Raw genomic sequence first — 26,178 nt, 5'->3', positions numbered from 1 at the left:
AATAGAGCCCTGAGTACCAGGCCATTAGGACCTGATGGAGGGACAATAGAGCCCTGAGTACCAGGCCATTAGGACCTGATGGAGGGACAATAGAGCCCTGAGTACCAGGCCATTAGGACCTGATGGAGGGACAATAGAGCCCTGAGTACCAGGCCATTAGGACCTGATGGAGGGACAATAGAGCCCTGAGTACCAGGCCATTAGGACCTGATGGAGGGACAATAGAGCCCTGAGTACCAGGCCATTAGGACCTGATGGAGGGACGATAGAGCCCTGAGTACCAGGCCATTAGGACCTGATGGAGGGACAATAGAGCCCTGAGTACCAGGCCATTAGGACCTGCCATGGCTATTTCATTTCTAATTCCAGTTCATTCAGAAAGTAAACCAAATCACAATTCCACATTTTCTTAATTGAAGATAATTGGAATTGAACTTTCAGTGTACTTCCTGAATTGAAACAGACCCCAACCCCGGATAATAGCATCAACATTGAGAGGGTATTAACCCTCTAGAGTCTAAGCCAGGGCGGGGAGGGGGGTTCTAAACTGACATAGTGAATTGTTTTCAGATGGTTATACCAAGGATCATTTATCTATTGGATTTGGAATTTTAGGACCCATTTAGGTATACAAAAAAAACATATATACGCTTGTACTACTATACACCACAGCAACACATTGAATAACACGGTCATAAATGGCAGAAAATAACTAATCACAAGAAACAAGGTTAAAGTGTCTGTCCTAGGACCCCTTAAGCTATAAAGAAAAATATTGAAACAATTATTGGATGAAACATTGAATTTGGCATTACTGCTATTAGCCAATAGAAATGCATTGAATAACAGATTCACCACATGGAACAGAGAGTCAATGGGAAGTTTGTTTTGAAGCGTCTGTCCTATATCTGAGAGACAAAAAAAAGATCAGGAAACATACCATTTATTTATTTATAAACAGTTCCAGACAAAAGTTGTAGAACTCATTCAAGGGGTTTTCTTTATGTTTTACTAGATACTAGTGAAGACATCAAAACTATTAAATAACTCATATGGAATCATGTTGTAACAAAAGAAAGTGTTAAACAAATCTAAATATAGTTTATATTATTTGAGATTCTAGTAGCCACCTTGATGACAGCTTTGCACACTCTCAACCAGTTTCATGAGGTAGTCACCTGGAATGCATTTCAATTAACAGCTGTGCCTTGTTAGAAGTGAATTTATGGAATTCCTTTCCTCCTTAATGCATTTGAGCCAATCAGTTGTGTTGTGACAGGGTAGGGGTGGTATACAGAAGATAACCCTGTTTGGTAAAAGACCAAGTCCATATTATGGCAAGAAAAGCTCAAATAAGCAAAGAGAAAAGACAGTTCATCATTACTTTAAGACATAAGTCAGTCAATGCGGAAAATTAATTACTTTTAAAGTTTCTTCAAGTGCAGTCGCAAAAAAACATCAAGCGCTGATGATGAAACTGGCTCTAATGAGGACCGCCACAGGAAAGGAAGACCCAGAGTTACCTCTGCTGGAGAGGATAAGTTCATTAGTTACCAGCCTCAGAAATTGCAGCGCAATAATTGCTTCAGAGTTCAAGTAAAAGACACATCTCAACATCAACTGTTCAGAGAAGACTGTGTGAATCAGGCCTTCATGGTCAAATTGCTGCAAAGAAACCACGACTAAAAGGACACCAATAAGAACAAGAGACTTGCTTGGTCCAAGAAACATGAGCAATGGACATTAGACTGGTGGAAATCTGTCCTTTGGTCCAAATTTGGACTCTAGACCAAATAACAGATTTCCACCTGTCTAATGAATACTCTCCTATGGGAAGGGCTACCTGCTTCAGCACTTGGTTGTCTCATTCTGTGAGCTTGTGTGGCCTACCACTCGGTTGTCCCATTCTGTGAGCTTGTGTGGCCTACCACTCGGTTGTCTCATTCTGTGAGCTTGTGTGGCCTACCACTTGGTTGTCTCATTCTGTGAGCTTGTGTGGCCTACCACTCGGCGGTCCCATTCTGTGAGCTTGTGTGGCCTATCACTCTGCGGTCCCATTCTGTGAGCTTGTGTGGCCTACCACTCGGCAGTCCCATTCTGTGAGCTTGTGTGGCCTACCACTCTGCGGTCCCATTCTGTGAGCTTGTGTGGCCTACCACTCGGCAGTCCCCTTCTGTGAGCTTGTGTGGCCTACCACTCTGCGGTCCCATTCTGTGAGCTTGTGTGGCCTACCACTCGGCGTTCCCATTCTGTGAGCTTGTGTGGCCTACCACTCTGCGGTCCCATTCTGTGAGCTTGTGTGGCCTACCACTCGGCAGTCCCATTCTGTGAGCTTGTGTGGCCTACCACTCGGTTGTCTCATTCTGTGAGCTTGTGTGGCCTACCACTCGGCGGTCCCATTCTGTGAGCTTGTGTGGCCTACCACTTCGCGCCTGAGCCGTAGTTGGTCCTAGAGGTTTCCACTTCACAATAACAGCACTTACAGTTGACCAGGGCAGAAATGTAACAAACTGACAATGCTGGAAATGTGGCATCCTATGTCTGTGCTACCTTGAAAGTCACTGAGCTCTTCAGTAAGGCCATTCTACTGTCAATGCTTGGCTGTGTGCTCAATGTTAAACATCTGTCAGCCACAGGCGTGGCTGAAATAGCCGAAGCCACCAATGTCCAAATAGTTTTGGACATGTAGTGTACTGTGTTAAGAGATATGAGAGAGGATTGTGGATCGCTCTCCGCGGTGTCCTCAGAAAAATAATGTTTCCGGGTTAAGGAAACAGGGTAGGGTAGCCTAGTGGTTAGAGCGTTGGACTAGTAACCGGAAGGTTGCAAGTTCAAACCACCGAGCTGACAAGGTACAAATCTGTCGTTCTGCCCCTGAACAGGCAGTTAACCCACTGTTCCGAGGCCGTCATTGAAAATAAGAATTTGTTCCTAACTGACTTGCCTGGTTAAATAAAGGTAAAAAATATATATATATTAAAAAAGGGATACAGTACTTTCAACCTAACTTCCGTTCCTCTGAAAAACAGACGTGTGGACTGCGTTCCGGTTACTCTTACCCAGTCAGCGTTCTGTAGCTCGTTGAGATCTCTGACTGGTTCCTCTCGAGTGTCTCCCTCCATCCGCCGCAGGTTCTACAGGAGGAAGAGAGATTTTAGCACACTGTGGGAGATATTCTGAGGCGTTGTTATGCACTAGAAGACCAAGGACAGAGCTTCAAGTTCCTCAGTTCCCTAAGGATTTAACATGGTCCACACACACACCTCAGTGTCCACATCCCTTAGGACTTAACATGGTCCACACACACCAACACAGTCGTGAAGAGGGCACGGCAGCACCTCTTCCCACTCAGAAGGCTGAAAAGATTTGGAATGGGCCCTCGAATCCTCCCAAAGTTCTACAGCTGCACCATTTAGAGAATCTTGACTGGCTACATCACCGCTTGGTACGGCAACTGCACTGCTTAAAGACTCCAGATGAAAAATCTACACTGATTGAAGTGGATTTAACAGGTGATATCCATAATGGATCATAGCTTTCATCTGGATTCACCTGGTCAGTCTAGGTCATGGAAAGAGCAGGTGTCCCTAATGTTATGTTCACTCAGTGTATCATAGACACAATACATTGACACTCCCACAGAAAACCTCTACAGACTCGTGCACTTTTACACTCATAATTTGCTGCTGCTCCTCTGTGCTGTTTTACTCTTATTATTATTATCTATCCTGATGTCTAGTCACTTTACCTTCATGTACATATCTACCTCAAATACCTTATTATTATTATTATCTATCCTGATGTCTAGTCACTTTACCCTGCCTTCATGTACATACAGTGCCTTGCGAAAGTATTCGGCCCCTTTGAACTTTGCGACCTTTTGCCACATTTCAGGCTTCAAACATAAAGATATAAAACTGTATTTTTTTTGTGAAGAATCAACAACAAGTGGGACACAATCATGAAGTGGAATGACATTTATTGGATATTTCAAACTTTTTTAACAAATCAAAAACTGAAAAATTGGGCGTGCTAAATTATTAAGCCCCCTTAAGTTAATACTTTGTAGCGCCACCTTTTGCTGCGATTACAGCTGTAAGTCGCTTGGGGTATGTCTCTTTTTTTGCACATCGAGAGACTGATATTTTTTCCCATTCCTCCTTGCAAAACAGCTCGAGCTCAGTGAGGTTGGATGGAGAGCATTTGTGAACAGCAGTTTTCAGTTCTTTCCACAGATTCTCGATTGGATTCAGGTCTGGACTTTGACTTGGCCATTCTAACACCTGGATATGTTTATCATTGTCTTGTTGGAAGACAAATCTCCATCCCAGTCTCAGGTCTTTTGCAGACTCCATCAGGGTTTCTTCCAGAATGGTCCTGTATTTGGCTCCATCAATCTTCCCATCAATTTTAACCATCTTCCCTGTCCCTGCTGAAGAAAAGCAGGCCCAAACCATGATGCTGCCACCACCATGTTTGACAGTGGGGATGGTGTGTTCAGGGTGATGAGCTGTGTTGCTTTTACGCCAAACATAACGTTTTGCATTGTTGCCAAAAAGTTCCATTTTGGTTTCATCTGACCAGAGCACCTTCTTCCACATGTTTGGTGTGTCTCCCAGGTGGCTTGTGGCAAACTTTAAACTACACTTTTTATGGATATCTTTAAGAAATGGCTTTCTTCTTGCCACTCTTCCATAAAGGCCAGATTTGTGCAATATACAACTGATTGTTGTCCTATGGACAGAGTCTCCCACCTCAGCTGTAGATCTCTGCAGTTCATCCAGAGTGATCGTGGGCCTCTTGGCTGCATCTCTGATCAGTCTTCTCCTTGTATGAGCTGAAAGTTTAGTTTTTCCGTTTTTGATTTGTTAAAAAAGTTTGAAATATCCAATAAATGTCGTTCCACTTCATGATTGTGTCCCACTTGTTGTTGATTCTTCACAAAAAAATACAGTTTTATATCTTTATGTTTGAAGCCTGAAATGTGGCAAAAGGTCGCAAAGTTCAAGGGGGCCGAATACTTTTGCAAGGCACTGTATCTACCTCAAATTATATGGTAGTGGTACTCCCTGTATATAGCTCCACATCTATCTGGTACTTCCTGTATATAGCTCGACATCTATCTGGTACTTCCTGTATATAGCTCCACATATATCTGGTACTTCCTGTATATAGCTCCACATTGATCTGGTACTCCCTGTATGTAGCTCCACATTGATATGGTACTCCCTGTATATAGCTCCACATTGATCTGGTACTTCCTGTATATACTGCCGGGGCGGCAGTGTAGCCTAGTGGTTAGAGCATTGGACTAGTAACCGAAAGGTTGCAAGTTCAAATCCCCGAGCTGACAAGGTACAAAATCTGTCGTTCTGCCCTTGAACAGGCAGTTAACCCACTGTTCCTAGGCCGTCATTGAAAATAAGAATTTGTTCTTAACTGACTTGCCTAGTAAAATAAAAGGTAAAATAAATAAATATAGTTCCACGTTGATCTGGTACTTCCTCTATATAGCTCCACATTGATCTGGTACTGGTACTCCTGTATATAGCTCCACATTGATTTGGTACTCCCTGTATATAGCTCCACATTGATCTGGTACTTCCTCTATATACCTCCACATTGATCTGGTACTGGTACTCCCTGTAAATAGCTCCACATTGATCCACATTGATCTGGTACTCCCTGTATATAGCTCAACGTTGATCTGGTACTGGTACTCCCTGTATATAGATCCACATTGATCTGATACTCCCTGTATATAGCTCCACATTGATCTGGTACTTCCTCTATATACCTCCACATTGATCTGGTACTGGTACTCCCTGTAAATAGCTCCACATTGATCCACATTGATCTGGTACTCCCTGTATATAGCTCAACGTTGATCTGGTACTGGTACTCCCTGTATATAGATCCACATTGATCTGATACTCCCTGTATATAGCTCCACATTGACCTGGTACTCCCTGTATATAGCTCCACATTGATCTGGTACTGGTACTCCCTGTATATAGCTCCACATTGATCTGGTACTGGTACTCCCTGTATATAGCTCCACATTGATCTGGTACTCCCTGTATATAGCTCAACGTTGATCTGGTACTGGTACTCCTTGTATATAGATCCACATTGATCTAATACTCCCTGTATATAGCTCCACATATATCTGGTACTTCCTGTATATAGCTCCACATTGATCTGGTACTTCCTGTATATAGCTCCACATTGATCTGGTACTTCCTGTATATAGCTCCACATTTTTAAATGTCTGTCTGCCAGCTCCTCTCTATACTACTGGTGGTCACAGCTCCACCTTGCTCCTCTCTATACTACTGGTGGTCACAGCTCCACCCTGCTCCTCTCTATACTACTGGTGGTAACAGCTGAGCTCCACCAGCTCCTCTCTATACTACTGGTGGTCACAGCTCCACCCTGCTCCTCTCTATACTACTGGTGGTAACAGCTGAGCTCCACCAGCTCCTCTCTATACTACTGGTGGTCACAGCTCCACCAGCTCCTCTCTACAGGTGCTTCTCCACCTGCATTGCTTGCTGTTTGGGGTTTTAGGCTGGGTTTCTGTACAGCACTTTGAGATATCAGCTGATGTACGAAGGGCTATATAAATAAATTTGATTTGAAATTTGATTATACTACTGGTGCTAACAGCCCCACCAGCTCCTAGACTGGCTAACTAACCACCAGCCAGCAGGACAGATCTGATAAGACTGACTGGCTAACTAACCACCAGCCAGCAGGACAGATCTTAGTGTGTAAACGTTATATTGGAGTGTTCTTACTCACCACATGTGGCCCAAATTAAATTGGCATGACAACCTAAGGAATATGGAAATGAGTGCCAAGGACTGATATGCATAGACATGCATGGAGTTAGTGTATACAGCACTCTAGAAAGCAGGCAGCTTCTTGAACGGATGATGACCAATGCTTACAGTGGATATGTAGGGAAATGTTTCTCTTTCTTACATGAACAATATGTTGTTCTGGTGTACTCTAAGTCCCAGCGTAGTGATATCCCCTAGAAAATAACATTAACTTCAGGGTTTACAACTATATTCCTCCCCTACAACCCTGAATATCACAGAGTTATTAACCTGTCAGGAGCCGGTCTTCTGGTCCACTACGCAGGTCTTACAAAATAACTCTCCCGTGTGAATTCTTAATCTGTTGAAATTCTCCTGTGTGAATCTTTACTGACTCAATGAATTTAAATGATTTCTAGCAGTAAGTACTAGCATTAAGGAGGCCAACTCATTTGGTCAAGGAACCATTCTGAATAGTCTGAAAACTGGACAGAACTTTCTGGTCAAATAAGGATAAACGGATTACAAGCAGCTTTGTCTCCTTTTGCCATTCCTGGTTGACATGCTAATATTCTGAGTAGATCTGCAGAATATGGGATCAATCTAGCTAATTGATCAGTTGAACACTTTTACTGGTAGAGCTGTTGATCAGACTGGGTAGCTGAGTCAGGGGCCTCTCCAACACACGTTTTCTCAAGCTGCTGCTGAGTCAGAGGCCTCTCCAACACACATTTTATCAAGCTGCTGCTGAGTCAGAGGCCTCTCCAACACACGTTTTCTCAAGCTGCTACTGAGTCCGGGGCCTCTTCAACACACATTTTGTCAAAGTGATCAGCTGCTGCTGAGTCAGGGGCATTCTCACCTCTTTAGCGCTCCTGATCTTCTCCAGGAAGCTGCGCAGCTCTCTGGTCTCGGCGTAGAGCGCCCGACACACAGCCTGGTAGTGGTTAGGGGCATCAGAGGGGCTGGGCAGGTGGGACGTACACAGCTGGAGGGAGGGCAGACAAAGTCACACACTGATAATAACGCAAGGTATACACAAATCATTAGTGGAAGGAGATTGAGAAGACAGCCCAGAACAGAGTGTGATGAAGAGAAGTTGTTGATGGCTGATGTTCCCTGGGGAGCAACTGACCTTATTAAGTAAACTATGATGTTCCCTGGGGAGCAACCGGCCCTAGTAAGTAAACCATGATGTTCCCTGGGGAGCAACCGGCCCTAGTAAGTAAACCATGATGTTCCCTGGGGAGCAACCGGCCCTAGTAAGTAAACCATGATGTTCCCTGGGGAGCAACCGGCCCTAGTAAGTAAACCATGATGTTCCCTGGGGAGCAACCGGCCCTAGTAAGTAAACCATGATGTTCCCTGGGGAGCAACCGGCCCTGGTAAGTAAACCATGATGTTCCCTGGGGAGCAACCGGCCCTAGTAAGTAAACCATGATGTTCCCTGGGGAGCAACCGGCCCTAGTAAGTAAACCATGATGTTCCCTGGGGAGCAACCGGCCCTAGTAAGTAAACCATGATGTTCCCTGGGGAGCAACCGGCCCTAGTAAGTAAACCATGATGTTCCCTGGGGAGCAACTGGCCCTAGTAAGTAAACCATGATGTTCCCTGGGGAGCAACCGGCCCTAGTAAGTAAACCATGATGTTCCCTGGGGAGCAACCGGCCCTAGTAAGTAAACCATGATGTTCCCTGGGGAGCAACCGGCCCTAGTAAGTAAACCATGATGTTCCCTGGGGAGCAACCGGCCCTAGTAAGTAAACCATGATGTTCCCTGGGGAGCAACCGGCCCTAGTAAGTAAACCATGATGTTCCCTGGGGAGCAACCGGCCCTAGTAAGTAAACCATGATGTTCCCATTGTCATCAGTACAAAGATATTATTTAGCACATGGAAAACCTTACCAATACCATGTTCACAATTGACCTATTAAGTTGCTTTGATACCAGCAGTAACACTAATTATACCTGTTACTACCAGGCTACATTTGAGTGATTGATTTGTTATTACATAATGGCTAGTGAACTTCAGACCATTGATCTAGCTGGTGTTTCTATGAAGAGAACTGTATTTTACGTGGAGGAATTCAGAAAACAACAATGATAGGTAGTCTCTTTCTCCATCATTAACATGGAATTCCTGTCTTTTAGTTTCTAGAGGAGGCAGTCCATCCAAGAAGGGTACAATTGCGGCCCGCAATTCGGGGCGTTCCTGCATGTGGGCGTTCCTGCATGTGAGCGTTCCTCTTAATACTTCTATTGGTCCATTTCTAAGCTATGACTCCGGTACACAGGCAGGAGAGGTCCGGTACACCAGGAGAGGTCCGGTACACCAGGAGAGGTCCGGTACACAGGCAGGAGAGGTCCGGTATACAGGCAGGAGAGGTCCGTAACACAGGCAGGAGAGGTCCAGTACACAGGCAGGAGGGGTCTGGTACACCAGGAGAGGTCCGGTACACCAGGAGAGGTCCAGTACACAGGCAGGAGAGATCCGGTACACAGGCAGGAGAGGTCCGTAACACAGGCAGGAGAGGTCCGGTACACAGGCAGGAGAGGTCCGGTACACCAGGAAAGGTCCAGTACACCAGGAGGGGTCCGGTACACCAGGAGAGGTCCGGTACACCAGGAGAGGTCCGGTACACAGGCAGTAGAGGTCCGGTACACCAGGAGAGGTCCGGTACACCAGGAGAGGTCCGGTACACAGGCAGGAGAGGTCCGGTACACAGGCAGGAGAGGTCCGGTATACCAGGAGAGGTCCAGTACACAGGCAGGAGGGGTCCGGTACACCAGGAGAGGTCCAGTACACAGGCAGGAGAGATCCGGTACACAGGCAGGAGAGGTCCGGTACACAGGCAGGAGAGGTCCGGTACACAGGCAGGAGAGGTCCGGTACACAGGCAGGAGAGGTCCGGTACACAGGCAGGAGAGGTCCGGTACACAGGCAGGAGAGGTCCGGTACACCATGAAAGGTCCAGTACACCAGGAGGGGTCCGGTACACCAGGAGAGGTCCGGTACACAGGCAGGAGAGGTCCGGTACACAGGCGGGAGAGGTCCGGTACACCAGGAGGGGTCCGGTACACCAGGAGGGGTCCGGTACACCAGGATAGGTCCGGTACACAGGCAGGAGAGGTCCGGTCATATTTTTCTTGTATACACACACACACACACACACATATATATATCTACACCCCCCTCCATAATTTGTAAAGTACTGGGTTGTGCCATGGAGGAGATCTTTGTCGGCTATACTCGGCCTTGCCTCAGGATGGTAAGTTGGTGGTTGAAGATATCCCTCTAGTGGTGTGGGGGTTGTGCTTTGGCAAAGTGGGTGGGGTTATATCCTATCTGTTTGGCCCTGTCCGGGGGCATCATCGGATGGGGCCACAGTGTCTCCTGACCCCTCCTGTCTCAGCCTCCAGTATTTATGCTGCAGTAGTTTATGTGTCGGGGGGCTGGGGTCAGTTTGTTATATCTGGAGTATTTCTCCTGTCTTATCCGGTGTCTCTTTCTCTCTCGGAGGAGGACCTGAGACCTGAGTTTCTTCCTAGGTTTTGGCCTTTCTAGGGAGTTTTTCCTGGCCACTGTACTTCTACACCTGCATTGCTTGCTGTTTGGGGTTTTAGGCTGGTTTTTGTACAGCACTGAGATATCAGCTAATCCAAGAAGGGCTTTATAAATACATTTGATTTTGATTCAGACCCATGACTTTTTCCACATTTTGTTCTGTTATAGCCGTATTCTAAAATGGATTAAATTGTTGTTTTTTACTTACATATATGGCAAAACCTGAAAATGTCTCTCAATGATCAACAACCAATTTGACAGAACTTGAAGAATGTTTAACTTTAGAAGTTAATTTAAAAAAAATTAAATGGGCAAATGTTGCACAATCCAGGTGTGGAAAGATCTTAGACTTACCCAGAAAGACTCACAGCTGTAACCACTGTCAAAGGTGATTCTACAAAGTATTGATTTAGGGGTGTGAATACTTATGTAAATTAGATATTTCTGTATTTAATTTTCAATAAATTTACAATTATGGGCTATGTTGTGTGGATGGGTGAGAAAAGGGGTATGAATACTTTCTGAAGGCACTGGAAGTGCATGACTAGCAAAAAACAGACATTTAAAAGCTGTGACCCTCACGGTATGCTGCTATGACTAACAGGTCTGGATGCCTGAGTTGTCATGCCAAATGATGCATTCAAGGAGGAGTTGAAAAATGTAACATGTCTGGTTTTAAGTATTTGTTGTTGTGCATGTCACCGCCCAAAACAGGAATGCCCGAAACAGCCAGGTGAGGGTTTTGTCCCAAGCGGCACCCTTATTCCCTATGAAGTGCACTATTTTTGACCGGGGGCCATAAGGAATAGGGTGCCATTTGGGACACATAGGTGTTATCTTTCTTCTTCCTCCTCAGAGGTAAAACTGACAGCCGCGCAGCGTGAACACCACAGTACAAATCCCTTTGCTGGGTATTTCCATGGAGTCCTAAATGGCACCCTATTGCGGGGGTTCCCAAACGTTTTCACTCAGGGACCCCCTTCCAGCATTGGGGAAGATCCCCCCCTGCGCGACCACGTCTATTTCTATGGGCACAAGTACTGTTAATGACACAAACTGTTCACACCCTTCTTGTTGGTGGAGAGAAATTTGCAAGTTTAAAGCTTATTTTCTGCAATTCTACACATTATCATTTTTTCTCCCCAATTTCGACCTCTTCTTATCGCTGCAACTCCCCAAAGAACTCGGGGGTCGAAGGTCGAGTCACGCGTCCTGCGAAACATGACCCGCCAAACCGAGCATCTTAACATCCGGCTGCTTAACCCGTAAGCCAGCCACACCAATGTGTTGGAGGAAACACCGTTCACCTGACGAAGTAAACCCCCCCCCACCCGGCCAAACCCTCCCCTTACCCGGACAACACAGACCCAATTGTGCACTGCCCTATGGGACTACCGGATCACGGCCCGTTGTGATAAAGCCCGGGAACAAACCAGGGTCTGTAGTGACGCCTCTAGCACTGATGCAGTGCCTTAGACCCCTGCGCCACTCGGGAGCCCTCACATTTTGCAGTTTTAAAGCATTTTTCTTTTGCAATTCTATACATTTTGCCATGTCTAATGTGTATTCATGTGATATTTGACTGAAAAAATGTCCAACAAAATCTATGGGCTAAAAAAATTAACTAAAAAAAACAGCTGACATGGGCTAGCTGATCTGGTCATTTCTGACAAGTTTTAAATAGCTCTATAAGGAAGACATGACAAGAGGAACGGATGGTGCACTAACTCATTTCTTAATTGTGCATTCTACTATTACAACTTTCAAGATTTCAGGTTTAAAGCCGGACTGAGTTCCTATAAAATATATACTACATATGGAAAGTATTCAGATCCCTTTACTTTTTACACAATTTGTTATGTTACACAGAGAGACAGAGCGAGACCGAGCCCAACTGAATGTTTCTGTCGATATTATGGAGCTAATTTGGAATATTTTTCAGCGTTGTGGTGACCGCAATTTCCGGGCGATTTCTCAGCCAAACGTGAAGTACAAACAGAGCTATTTCACCTACAAAAATAATATTTTGGGAAAAAATTTACTTTGGCTGTTTACCTGGGAGTCTCATGAGTGAAAACATCCGAAGTTCTTCAAAGGTAAACGATTTCATTTGATTGCTTTTCTGATTTTCGTGACCAGTTTGCCTGCTGCTAGCAAGGCATAATGCTATGCTAGGCTATGATAAACTTACAGAAATGCTTGTCTAGCGTTGGCTGTAAAGCATATTTTGAGATGACAGGGTGATTAACAAAAGGCTAAGCTGTGTTCCAATATATTTCACTTGTGATTTTCATGAATAGGAATATTTATGTCCGTTGCGTTATGCTAATTAGTGTCAGATGATGATAACGGTCCCGTTCACGGGCTGGGCGTCACTACAGGTTTTAAGGTGCTGCATTCATTCCCAAAGAGCTAACATGAACATTAAGAAACTGAATTATTTGGAGAAAAAAACCACATATATATATATACACACACACAGTATGTATATTTGTGTGTGAGTATGCATGTGAGAATGCCAAGAGTGTGCAAAGCTGTCATCAAGGCAAAAGGTGGGTAGTTGGAAGAATCTCGACAATATAATATATTTTGATTTGTTTTTAGGTACTACATGATTCCATATGTGTTATTATTATGTGTTAGAATTATTTCATAGTTTTGATTTCTTCACAATTATTCTACAATGTCGAAAATAGCCAAAATAAAGAAAAACCCTGGAATGGGTCGTACCGCTCTAACACGTCTTACCGCTCTAACAAGTCGTACCGCTCTAACACGCCGTACCGCTCTAACACGTCTTACCGCTCTAACAAGTCGTACCGCTCTAACAAGTCGTACCGCTATAACGCGTTGTACCGCTCTAACATGTTGTACAGCTCTAACACGTCGTACCGCACTAACACGTCGTACCGCTCTAACACGCCGTGCCGCTCTAACACGTCGTACAGCACTAACGGGACACCGCGTCGTACCGCTCTAATGGGACACCGCGTCGTACCGCTCTAACACGTCGTACCGCTTTAACACGTCGTACCGCTCTAACGGGACACCGCGTCGTACCGCTCTAACACGTCGTACCGCACTAACGCGTCGTACCGCACTAACACGTCGTACCGCTCTAACGGGACACCGTGTCGTACCGCTCTAACGCGTTGTACTGCTCTAACGGGACACCGCGTCGTACTGCTCTAACGGGACACCGCGACGAACCGCTCTAACGCGTTGTACCGCTCTAATGCGCCGTACCGCTCTAACACGTCGTACCGCTCTAATGCGTCAAACCGCTCTAACACGTCACCACGTCGTACCGCTCTAACACGTCGTACAGCTCTAACACGTCGTACCTGCTGTTTGTTGTGCTAGCTGATTAGCCTCGCCTACTGTTTTAGCTAGCTTTCCCAATTCAACACCTGTGATTACTGTATGCCTCGCTGTATGTCTCTCTCAAATGTCAATATGCCTTGTATACTGTTGTTCAGGTTAGTTATCATTGTTTTAGTTCACAATGGAGCCCCTAGTTCCACTCTTCATACCCCTGTTACCTCCTTTGTCCCACCTCCCACACATGCGGTGACCTCACCCATTACAACCAGCATGTCCATAGATACAACCTCTCTCATCATCACCCAGTGCCTGGGCTTACCTCCGCTGTACCCGCACCCCACCATACCCGTCTGTGCATTATGCCCTGAATATATTCTACCATGCCCAGAAACCTGCTCCTCTTATTCTCTGCCCCCAATGCTCTAGACGACCAGTTTTGATAGCCTTTAGCCGCACCCTCATACTACTCCTTCTCTGTTCCGCGGGTGATGTGGAGGTAAACCCAGGCCCTGCAAGTCCCCAGGCACCCTCATTTGTTGACTTCTGTGATCGAAAAAGCCTTGGTTTCATGCATGTCAACATCAGAAGCCTCCTCCCTAAGTTTGTTTACTCACTGCTTTAGCACACTCTGCTAACCCTGATGTCCTTGCCGTGTCTGAATCCTGGCTCAGGAAGGCCACCAAAAATTCAGAGATTTCCATACCAAACTATAACATCTTCCGTCAAGATAGAACTGCCAAAGGGGGAGGAGTTGCAGTCTACTGCAGAGATAGCCTGCAAAGTAATGTCATACTTTCCAGGTCCATACCCAAACAGTTCGAACTACTAATTTTGAAAATTACTCTCTCCAGAAATAAGTCTCTCACTGTTGCCGCCTGCTACCGACCACCCTCAGCTCCCAGCTGTGCCCTGGACACCATTTGTGAATTGATCGCCCCCCATCTAGCTTCAGAGTTTGTTCTGTTAGGTGACCTAAACTGGGATATGCCTACAATCTAAGCTAGATGCCCTCAATCTCACTCAAATCATCAAGGAACCCACCAGGTACAACCCTAACTCTGTAAACAAGGGCACCCTCATAGACGTCATCCTGACCAACTGACACCTCCGCTGTCTTCAACCAGGATCTCAGCGATCACTGCCTCATTGCCTGTATCCGCCACGGAGCCGCAGTCAAACGACCACCCCTTATCACTGTCAAACGCTCCCTAAAACACTTCTGTGAGCAGGCCTTTCTAATCGACCTGGCCCGAGTATCCTGGAAGGACATTGACCTCATCCCGTCAGATGGCTGGTCATTCTTTAAAAGTAACTTCCTCACCATTTTAGATAAGCATGCTCCGTTCAAAAAAATGCAGAACCAAGAACAGATACAGCCCTTGGTTCACTCCAGACCTGACTGCCCTCGACCAGCACAAAAACATCCTGTGGCGGACTGCAATAGCATCGAATAGTCCCCGCGATATGCAACTGTTCAGGGAAGTCAGGAACCAATACACGCAGTCAGTCAGGAAAGCTAAGGCCAGCTTCTTCAGGCAGAAGTTTGCATCCTGTAGCTCCAACTCCAAAAAGTTCTGGGACACTGAAGTCCATGGAGAACAAGAGCGCCTCCTCCCAGCTGCCCACTGCACTGAGGCTAGGTAACACGGTCTCCATGATTATCGAAAACTTCAATAAGCATTTCTCAAAGGCTGGCCATGCCTTCCGCCTGGCTACTCCAACCTCGGCCAACAGCTCCGCCCCCCCCGCAGCTCCTCGCCCAAGCCTCTCCAGGTTCTCCTTTACCCAAATCCAGATAGCAGATGTTCTGAAAGAGCTGCAAAACCTGGACACGTACAAATCAGCTGGGCTTGACAATCTGGTCCCTCTATTTCTGAAACTATCCGCCGCCATTGTCGATGAACACCCCCCACATTCATACCCTCTGCACTCATCCACTAGAAAATAATACAGATTATTGCAAATCCTATGTTGATGACTGGGTTCGTTCTTGTATGAAGTTGCTGTTGAATTGCTCTGCCATTATTAGTATTAGTAGTATTGTATGAGGTATTCTTGTTTGGGTTACCCCTGTGTTGTGATGTGGGTTTTATATGGTGTGTATTCTCTTTTCTCTCCACTGGCTATCTGGTAAACAGGCTACACTCTAGGCAGTCACTTCTGCTGATGTGTGTGTGTGTCTGGTAGTGGTACTCTCTCTATTCTACTCTTTTCCTTTCGGCATGGTTAATACCTACCTGGCGCCCGAACAAAATCTTTCTTTACCCTCTCTAATAAATACCGCTACAGAATTGGCGCCCGAACAGGGACTTGAAGAGAAACACCTATGACACCATCCACACAAGGTTGAATCATGTCTTTTGTTGGAACCCCATACTGTGTCAATGTGGACACACCCGATGGTAATAATGCTCGGGATTCTTTCATTGTGGAAGGACTCGATGAACTAATGGAGTTGGATAGCACTGCCCCTAATCCCCAGGCTTCTGGCTCACCTATAACATCTCCACCATTAACCTCGCTTCAAACCCTTCCGGTTACACTGTCCAGAGAGACTGGGAGAGGTGTCTCTGTGATCACTGGACAACTGGAACATCAATGGACACACACCAATCATAGTTAGACAATGCAGGAGAATGCAATTCGCAAACTCAGTGAATGTGTGGAGGCTCATCAGACAGATGTGCAGAGGAGGTTGGATTACCTTCCCTGTCAAATGGAGGAAAACCAACAACAAATTGTTCAGAGGCAGAAATATTTACAAGTTTCTCTGAAGCAGAATATTCAAGGAAAACTCCACCGGTTCAAAACACAAATGGAAACTAACCATCATCAAGTCATAATCTTTCTCGAGGAGGAACAAAAACAGAGAGCAGAGGAGTCAGCCTCTGTTGTGAAGGGAGTGTGTTCTTATCTGAAGGAAGTTATGGAGGACATGAAGAACTCTCTCACAGGGGAATTACGATGTTTGATTGAACAGACTCAAAAGGACACCGTTAATGAGATGGAAAAAGCACAGAAGGCCACAGACCTTCAACTGGAAGAGCTGCACCAGGAGGTAATGCAGTGCTTTTCCCTTCTGGACAAATCTTCTGCACCTCCCTCAGGTTTTACCTCTGCCACTGGCTTGGCCAGTAAGGGAATAGGAACAGGTAGCACTACAAAAAACCCTCTGAAGATACTGTTAAACAACAGAACTCCCGCTGCCACTGTCATGTCTCCTCTAGAGCGCTCCCTCCCTATCAAACTACTTTTCCCCACTTTTGGCAGCCCAGAAGATGATGTTGATCCACTGTTTTTCTTATCGAAGTGTAATGATTTTCTTTCTATCCGGCCCCTTACTGACTTGGAGGTTCTTGCCACCCTCCGCAGTGTTCTCCATGGTACAGCAAGAGACTGGTGGGAGATAGCCCGTGAACATGTGTCAACCTGGGAGGAGTTTCAAAAAATATTCCTCTTAGCCTTCCTCTCAGAGGACTATGGGGATGAACTGGCGGAACGTGTTCGTAACAGAGTCCAGGGTGAAGCAGAGCCAATACGGGACTTTGCCTTCTCCTATCGAGTTCTATGTAGGAGATGGAAGGCTGACATTACTGAGCAGGGAGATGGTTAAACTCCTTCTTAAGAACATGGTTCCCCGCCTTGCTAGTCAACTTCGAGAACGTGTGGAAAATGTGGATGATCTGGTGCGTCTTGGGACTCAGTTTGAGAAGGACTGGAAGCACCACCTCCAAACTAAAAACCCCGTTCCCTCATCCCAGTATACCCATAACTCTCTTAGGGCTAAACCGTCTCAGATATTTGTACCCAAGATCCAGGACAAATGTCCAGTTGTGTGTTGGAGGTGTAAAGTCCAACATCCTCCAGATTCTTGCCCGTTCTATGTCCAGCGTCAGGATTCAGGAAAAGGTCAGAAAGGACCGAAGACTGAAAGTCTAGACAGGCATGGTGGCTTGCATACAATTGGGTCAGCCTTAATGCCCACCATGAAGCTTTTAGACAGTACAGCTAGCGGTCTTATTCCTATTCCGCAACAACTATTGGTTCCTCTGACTGTTAGAAACTGGAGAGGGAAGGCCATAATCGACACAGGGGCATCTTACACCCTGATGCAAGAGGCCCTGTGGCAGAACATGGCATTACCTCATGAGGAGCTACTACTTGGAGGCAAAGATCTTCACCGTTGTCACAGACCATGCTGCTCTGCAGTGGGTTCTGGCATCAGGCAAGACCAACAGCCGTCTTATTCGCTGGTCTATCAGACTGCAGAAGTTTGACTTCATCATTGAGTATCGCAAAGGAAAACTGAACGTTGTACCAGATGCCCTTTCTCGGATTACAGAGACTGCCAACGTTTGTCCTCCCTTGTGCAGTACTTATACTACCGCTAAATGTCTGGATGATTCCTTTCCTCTGGACGATGAGAGTGTATGGAGAGCACAGCAGAAGGATGCTGCCATCATGGCGATCCACAAGAGTCTGTCGGAAGAAGACTCCAAGAGTCGCTTCAATGATAAGTATAGCATAATTCAGGATAAATTGTATCGAAAAACTCCAAGAGGAGATGGAATACACAGCACCCATTATCGCGTCTTCATTCCCTCTACATTGTGTGACCAGATAATCCAAGCTTATCATGCCAATCCCATGAGTGGGCATCTTGGAGTTTTTAAAACTTATCGAAGACTACAAGAGGTGGTTTACTGGCCAGGCATGTGGGTTGATACCCGGAAGTTTGTACAGCAGTGTGAAGTCTGCCAGAAATACAAACCAGACATTGGCAGACCTGCTGGGAAAATGCAGCAGACCGTGGTGAACCATCCAAATGAAATGTTGGGAATTGACCTCATGGGACCTTTTCCTCCCAGCCGGGGGACACGGAATGAATTTTTATTGGTGGTAGTGGACTACTACACACACTGGGTGGAGTTGTTTCCCCTCCGCAAAGCTACTGCATCAGCCATTGCTCTAATTCTGCGAAGGGAGGTGTTTACCAGATTTGGAATTCCCGACCAAATCCTCTCTGACCGAGGTCCGCAGTTCATATCAGGAATATACAAAGAGCTCTGTACCTACTGGGGTGTAATTGCCAAGCTGACCACAGCCTACCATCCTCAGACCAACCTGACCGAGAGGGTAAACCGAACCCTGAAGGGGATGATTGCTTCATTCGTGGGGGATCAGCACACAAGGTGGGATCAGCATCTTCCAGAATTTCGCTTTGCACTGAACTCTGCCGTGCAGGAGACTTCTGGGGTCACTCCCGCCGAACTTCACCTGGGAAGACCACTAAAAGGTCCGATGGACAGGGTATTGCAAAGTTCGAATGTTTCACCTGACTGCCCAGCGTTTGATGCCGTACAACACCACCACACCTTGCTAGCCAGAGTGGAGGCCAGCAAAACCAAAGCCAAACAACGACAGCTGAGAAACTATGACAAACATAGACGAGACGTGTGTTTTCCACCCCAGTCTCGTGTCTGGGTACGTTCACATCATCTGTCAAAGGCATCTAAGAAGTTCACTGCCAAGCTAGCTTCGAGATGGAAAGGTGGTGTAGTGCAGCAGTTTGGACCAGTGAACTACTTGGTCTGTTTGGAGGACACTGGGGAAGATGTCAGGACAGTGCATGTTGTTGACCTAAAGCCCTGCTACCCTACGGCAGAAGAGCTGGATCGCAGGCAAAAGCAACACCTGCAGGACCTCTTCGTGGAGGACTCTGATGAGGAGGACTTCCCTGGTTTTGTGTAGCAGGAACATGAACCTGTCAAAGCCTGTATCCTCTCTGTTTCTACAGGCATTGTTTTTTCATGGGGGGAGGAGTGTGGCGAAATCTGCTCGGAGCCTTCACCGTGCGCTGCCACTTTAAGAGCGCATGAGCAGTAAGGAAGGAGGAGATAAAGAGAGCTCGTTCAGCTCTTTGGGGAGGGGCTCTTGGGTGGCGCGACAGTTTGATTGTGTGTGCTGTGCTGCAGAAGTTTTGTTTGTTTTCAGCGTGTGTAGTTTATAGAGTATATAACTCAATCATCGGTGTAATCGCTCTAGGTCGTGGTTGTTTTCGTTTGGGACCGCGCCCGTTATGGATCGCATGGATTAGTAGCTACATTGTTGCGAAGCTTTGGCATACAAACCAACAAACCATCGGACAGTCAGACAGTACACCTGCACGCCTGAAGACCACAGCTAAGATCTCTCTTATCTTTTTCTCTTTCTCTTCCCTCTCATTCCAGTCGATGAACACCCCCCACATTCATACCCTCTGCACTCATCCACTAGAAAATAATACAGATTATTGCAAATCCTATGTTGATGACTGGGTTCGTTCTTGTATGAAGTTGCTGTTGAATTGCTCTGCCATTATTAGTATTAGTATTATTGTATGAGGTATTCTTGTTTGGGTTACCCCTGTGTTGTGATGTGGGTTTTATATGGTGTGTATTCTCTTTTCTCTCCACTGGCTATCTGGTAAACAGGCTACACTCTAGGCAGTCACTTCTGCTGATGTGTGTGTGTCTGGTAGTGGTACTCTCTCTATTCTACTCTTTTCCTTTCGGCATGGTTAATACCTACCTGGCGCCCGAACAAAATCTTTCTTTACCCTCTCTAATAAATACCGCTACACCGCTCTAACACGTCGTACCGCTCTAACACGTCACCGCGTCGTACCGCTCTAACGCGCCGTACCGCTCTAACACGTCACCGCGTCGTACCGCTCTAACGCATCACCGCGTCGTACCACTCCAACACGTCACCGCGTCGTACCGCTCTAACACGTCACCGCGTCGTACCGCTCTAACACGTCACCGCGTCGTACCGCTCTAACACGTCGTACTGCTCTAACACGTCGTACTGCTCTAACACGTCATACCGCTCTAACGCATCACTGCGTCGTACCGCTCTAACGGGTCACCGAGTTGTACCGTTACAGGTAACTATAGTTGATACAGTGAGAAAGGACGTACCATGATGATGTCTCTGAATCCTTTTACATTACAGACAGTGTTTGGGTCTTCCTCGTCTTCCTCCTCCTCGGTGGCCTCGTAACCTTCATCAGGGCAGGGGTCACTGTCCCTCTCCTTCTCTGCCATGTTGGTCATCATGTCGATGAGTTGCTCCAGAGGCGGACTGAGCTCTCTCTCCTCGCTCTCCTTCAGACTGTAGTCCAACGCCTTGTAGATCATGATTCCCAGAGATTCAATCACCTACAAGACAAAAAAACAACAGGCCGTTATTCACCCACATACGGAGCCAGTAGACACTAACCAACTCTTACAGACGCCGCTACCAACTCCTACTACCATTAGGATTCCCCAATGACACAATATGAAGACCAGTCCAGACAAACACAGTGGATCAGATTGACCATTCTGGACCAGATCAGGATGGTCACCAACTCCACAATAACCAGACAGACAAATGACCTCAGGCCCACGTGAAGACATGAAAAAATTGTTCCTGAACCCAAGTAGTCTATTTGGTGATTTATTCTGTAATTGATTCTTTCACTCAAAATCAGACATGACCCACCTACTCCTGTTACAGCCGACCTCAACCACTGACCGTCCCTACCTCATACAAACTGATATTAAACTAAGAACATAAAGAGCTGCACTGTGGTGATTACCCCCCCCCCCCCACGTCCTGCAAAAACAACGCAATCATACCAAATGTGGAACTTTGTTTACTGCAGGGTGATAGATATGACTCTTCTAGATATTAAATGAACAAACAGTGCTGAACAGGAACCTGCATTGACCCTGTGAAAACTCCAATCAGTTAAAAAGGCCAGGCATCTCATTTACAGACATGATCTCCCTAACCAGGTGAGGGGAGGGGCCAACAAGGCCAGGCATCTCATTTACAGACATGATCTCCCTAACCAGGTGAGGGGAGGGGCCAACAAGGCCAGGCATCTCATTTACAGACATGTTCTCCCTAACCAGGTGAAAGGGAGGGGCCAACAAAGCCAGGCATCTCATTTACAGACATGATCTCCCTAACCAGGTGAGAGGGAGGGGCCAACAAGGCCAGGCATCTCATTTACAGACATGATCTCACTAACTAGGTGAGGGGAGTGGCCAACAAGACCAGGCATCACACTAACCAGGTGAGGGGAGGGGCCAACAAGGCCAGGTATCTCACTAACCAGGTGAGGGAGGGGCCAACAAGTACCAGGCATCTCATTTACAGACATGTTCTCCCTAACCAGGTGAGGGAGGGGCCAACAAGGTCAGGTATCTCACTAACCAGGTGAGAGGGAGGGGCCAACCAGCAGACCAAAATAGAGAGCTGAACCTATCAACCCAAGATGGCAGTGCAGACGTGGTTTGTTGTCCTCTCGTTTACTTTTTGTATTTTTTTTGTATGTATATATTCCAATTTATTTTTCAATCTCTTTTTCCATTTTTTTATTAAATATACCTTATAAATATACCGCCTCACTCAATGTGACACGGATCTGCTATTTTTTTAGACCCTATAGCCAAAACTTTTCATCAGAAGGTAGCCAGCTAATTAGCTAAGTTACTAGCTATTTAGTCATTGTTAGCCACTGCTAGCGGCCTTTACCCTCTGATCAGGCACCAGCCGTTTGTATAGCCTGGATAACACCTGCCAGCCTCGGACTGTTTTTCTCCACTACAAATGCCAGATTCCTGCCGTAAACCCTGAACCATTGACCATAACAGCTGCCACTGAGTGACCCAGCCGCGAAGCTAGCCCTGAGCCAGGCGCATCTCCCGGCTAGCAAACGAAATTACCACAACTACAATAACTCTTTCGCCATCTGGCCCGGTCCCTTCGTCGACACGGTGCCCCGTCGTACCACCACAACTGGTCCGCAGACATAATTCCATCAGCTGTGCCTTCAACCGGCCTTTGCCGGACGACAGAGCAGACGCTTCTCCTTACCCCGGACTGCTAACTTTAAACTAGAGGTCGACAGATTATGATTTTCCAACGCCGATACAGATTATTGGAGGACCAAAAAAGCCGATACCGATTAAATCGGACGATTTTTTAAAACTTTTATTTGTAATAATAACAATTACAACAATACTGAATGAACACTTATTTTAACTTAATATAATATATCAATAAAATGTATTTAGCCTCAAATAAATTATGAAACACGTTCAATTTGGTTTAAATAATGCAAAAACAAAGTGTTGGAGAAGAAAGTAAAAGTGCATATGTGCTATGTAAGAAAGCTAACATTTCAGTTCCTTGCTCAGAACATGAGAACATATGAAAGCTGGTGGTTCGTTTTAACGTGAGTCTTCAATATTCCCAGGTAAGAAGTTTTAGGTTGTAGTTATTATAGGACTATTTCCCTCTATACCATTTGTATTTCATTAATCTATGACGATTGGATGTTGTTATGGGCACTTCAGTATTGCTAGTGTAACAGTATAGCCTCCGTGCCTCTCCTCGCTCCTCCCTGGGCTAGAACCAGCAACACAACGACAACAGCCACCCTCGAAGCAGCGTTACCCATGCAGAGCGAGGGAAACAACCACCCCAAGGCTCAGAGCGAGTGACGTTTGAAATGCTATTAGCGCGCGCTAACTAACTAGCCATTTCACTTCGGTTACATCAGCCTCATCGCAGGAGTTGATAGGCTTGAAGTTATAAACAGTGCAATGCTTGACGCACAACGAAGAGCTGCTGGCAAAACGCACAAAAGTGAATGAATGAATGTTTACACGCCTGCTTGTCTACCACCACTCAGTCAGATACTTAAGATACTTGTATGCTCAGTCAGATTATACGCAACGCAGGACAAGCTAGATAATATCTAGTAATATCATCAACCCTGTGTAGTTAACTAGTGATTATGATTGATTGATTGTTTTTTATAAGATAAGTTTAATGCTAGCTAGCAACTTACCTTGGCTTACTACATTTGCGTAAGAGGTGGAGTGCAACGGTCGTTATTGCGTTGGACCAGTTAACTGTAAGGTTGCGAGATATATATATATATATATATATATATATATATTCGGCAAAACCGGTGTCCAAAAATACCGATTTCCGATTGTTATGAACTTGAAAATCGGCCCTAATTAAATCGGCCATCCCGATTAATCGGTCGACCTCTACTTTAAACGCGGTGTCTCCCGCGTGCTAGCGTAGTAACGACTACCTAGCTGCTTCCCTGTTCCTTCTATTGCTGCCCCCTGGACCCTATGATCACTTGGCTACATAGCTGATGCCTGCTGGACTGTCCATTTATCACGGTACTCCATTCTGTTTATTTCTTGTTTATCTGTCGGCCCCAGCCGCGAGCTCAGGCTCTATGTGTAGTTAACTGAACCTCTCTGCCCATTCATTGCCATTTTACCTGCTGTTGTCGTCTTAGCTGATTAGCCGTTGTTGTCATACCCATTGTTGACTTAGCTAGCTCTCCCAATCAACACCTATGACTGCTTTATGCCTCGCTGTATGTCTCTCTCAAATGTCAATATGCCTTGTATACTGTTGTTTAGGGTAATTATCATTGTTTTAGTTTACTGCAGAGACCCTAGTCCCACTGTACATGCCTTAAATACCTCCTTTGCCCCACCTCCCACACATGCAGTGACCTCACCCAGTATAACCAGCACGTCCAGAGATGCAACCTCTCTTATCATCATTCAGTGCCTGGGCGTACCTCCACTGTACCCACACCCCACCATACCCATCTGCACATTATGCCCTGAATCTATTCTACCACGACCAGAAATCTGCTCCTTTCATTCTCTGTCCCCAACGCACTACACGACCAGTTTTGCTAGCCTTTAGCCGTACCCTCATCCTACTCCTCCTGTGTTCCTCGGGTGATGTGGAGGTAAACCCAGGCCCTGCATGACCCCAGGCCCTCTCATTTGTTGACTTCTGTAATCGAAAAAGCCTTGGTTTCATGCACGTTAACATCAGAAGCCTCCTCCCTAAGTTTGTTTTACTCACTGCTTTAGCACACTCTGCCAACCCTGATGTCCTTGCCAATAATTCGGAGATTTTGGACCGTCAAGATAGAACTGCCAACAGGGGAGGAGTTGCAATCTACTGCAGAGATAGCTTGCAAAGTTCTGTCATACTTTCCAGGTCTATACCCAAACAGTTCAAGCTTCTAATTAAAAAAAATAATCTCTCCAGAAATAAGTCTCAACGTTGCCGCCTGTTATAGACCCCCCTCAGCTCCCAACTGTGCCCTGGACACCATATCTGAATTGATTGCCCCTCATCTATCTTCAGAGTTCGTTCTGTTAAGTGACCTAAACTGGGATATGCTTAACACCCCAATCTCACACAAATTATCAAGGAAACCACCAGGTACAACCCTAAATCTGTAAACATGGGCACCCTCATAGATATTACCCTGACCAACTTGCCCTCCAAATACACCTCCGCTGTTTTCAATCAGGATCTCAGCGATCAATGCCTCATTGCCTGCATCCGCTATGGGTCCGCGGTCAAACGACCACCTCTCACTGTCAAACGCTCCCTAAAACACTTCTGCGAGCAGGCCTTTCTAATCGACCTGGCCCAGGTATCCTGGAAGGATATTGACCTCATCCCGTCAGTTGAGGATGCCTGGTCGTTCTTAAAAAGTCGCAGACGACACCATTCTGTATACATCTGGCCCTTCTTTGGACACCGTATTAACAAACCTCCAAACGAGCTTCAATGCCATACAACACTCCTTCTATGGCCTCCAACTGCTCTTAAACGCTAGCAAAACCAAATGCATGCTTTTCAACCGTTCGCTGCCCGCACCTGCCCGCCTGACTAGCATCACTACTCTGGATGGTTCTGACCTAGAATACATGAACTACAAATACCTAGGTGTCTGGCTAGACTGTAAACTCTCCTTCCAGACTCATATCAAACATCTCCAATCCAAAATCAAATCTAGAATGGGCTTTCTATTCCACAACAAAGCCTCCTTCACTCACGCCGCCAAACTTACCCTCGTAAAACTGACAATCCTACAGATCCTCGACTTCGGAGATGTCATCTACAAAAACTTCCAATGCTCTACTCAGACTACATCCAATTTGCTATCACAGTGCCATCCGTTTTGTTAACAAAGTGCCTCATACCACCCACCACTGTGACCTGTATGCTCTAGTCAGCTGGCCCTCGCTACATATTCGCCGCCAGACCCACTGGCTCCAGGTCATCTATAAGTCTATGCTAGGTAAAGCTCCGCCTCATCTCAGCGCCCTGGTCACGATAAGAACACCCACCCGTAGCACGTGCTCCAGCAGGTATATCTCACTGATCCCGAAAGCCAACACCCTCTTTGGCTGCTTTTCCTTCCAGTTCTCTGCTGCTAATGACTGGAACGAATTGCAAAAAAATAAATCACTGAAGCTGGAGACTTACATTTCCCTCACTAACTTTAAACATCAGCTATCTGAGCAGCTAACCGATCGCTGCAGCTGTACATAGTCCATCTCTAAATAGCCCACCCAATCTACCTA

At 46.1% G+C, this 26,178-nt stretch overlaps 1 protein-coding gene across 3 annotated transcripts in view; it reads right to left on the bottom strand.

Annotated features, from left to right (window-relative positions):
• The window catches only part of LOC109880487 (protein spire homolog 1), a 110,775-nt gene that overhangs the window by 57,438 nt on the left and 27,159 nt on the right, over positions 1–26,178 (bottom strand). For all 3 annotated transcript variants that reach the window (XM_031794991.1, XM_031794992.1, XM_031794994.1), the window contains exons 3-5: positions 20,674–20,913; positions 7,687–7,812; positions 3,060–3,134 (exon numbers count right to left, since the gene is read on the bottom strand). In XM_031794991.1, the coding sequence (XP_031650851.1) occupies positions 3,060–3,134; positions 7,687–7,812; positions 20,674–20,913 (441 nt within the window). The remainder of the gene's footprint in view (positions 1–3,059; positions 3,135–7,686; positions 7,813–20,673; positions 20,914–26,178) is intronic.

Source organism: Oncorhynchus kisutch, linkage group LG17 (assembly GCF_002021735.2).
Source record: "Oncorhynchus kisutch isolate 150728-3 linkage group LG17, Okis_V2, whole genome shotgun sequence".
NCBI lineage: Eukaryota > Metazoa > Chordata > Actinopteri > Salmoniformes > Salmonidae > Oncorhynchus > Oncorhynchus kisutch.
The sequence above is the reverse complement of the archived record's forward strand: the minus strand, read 5'-3'. Positions and strand labels throughout refer to the sequence as shown.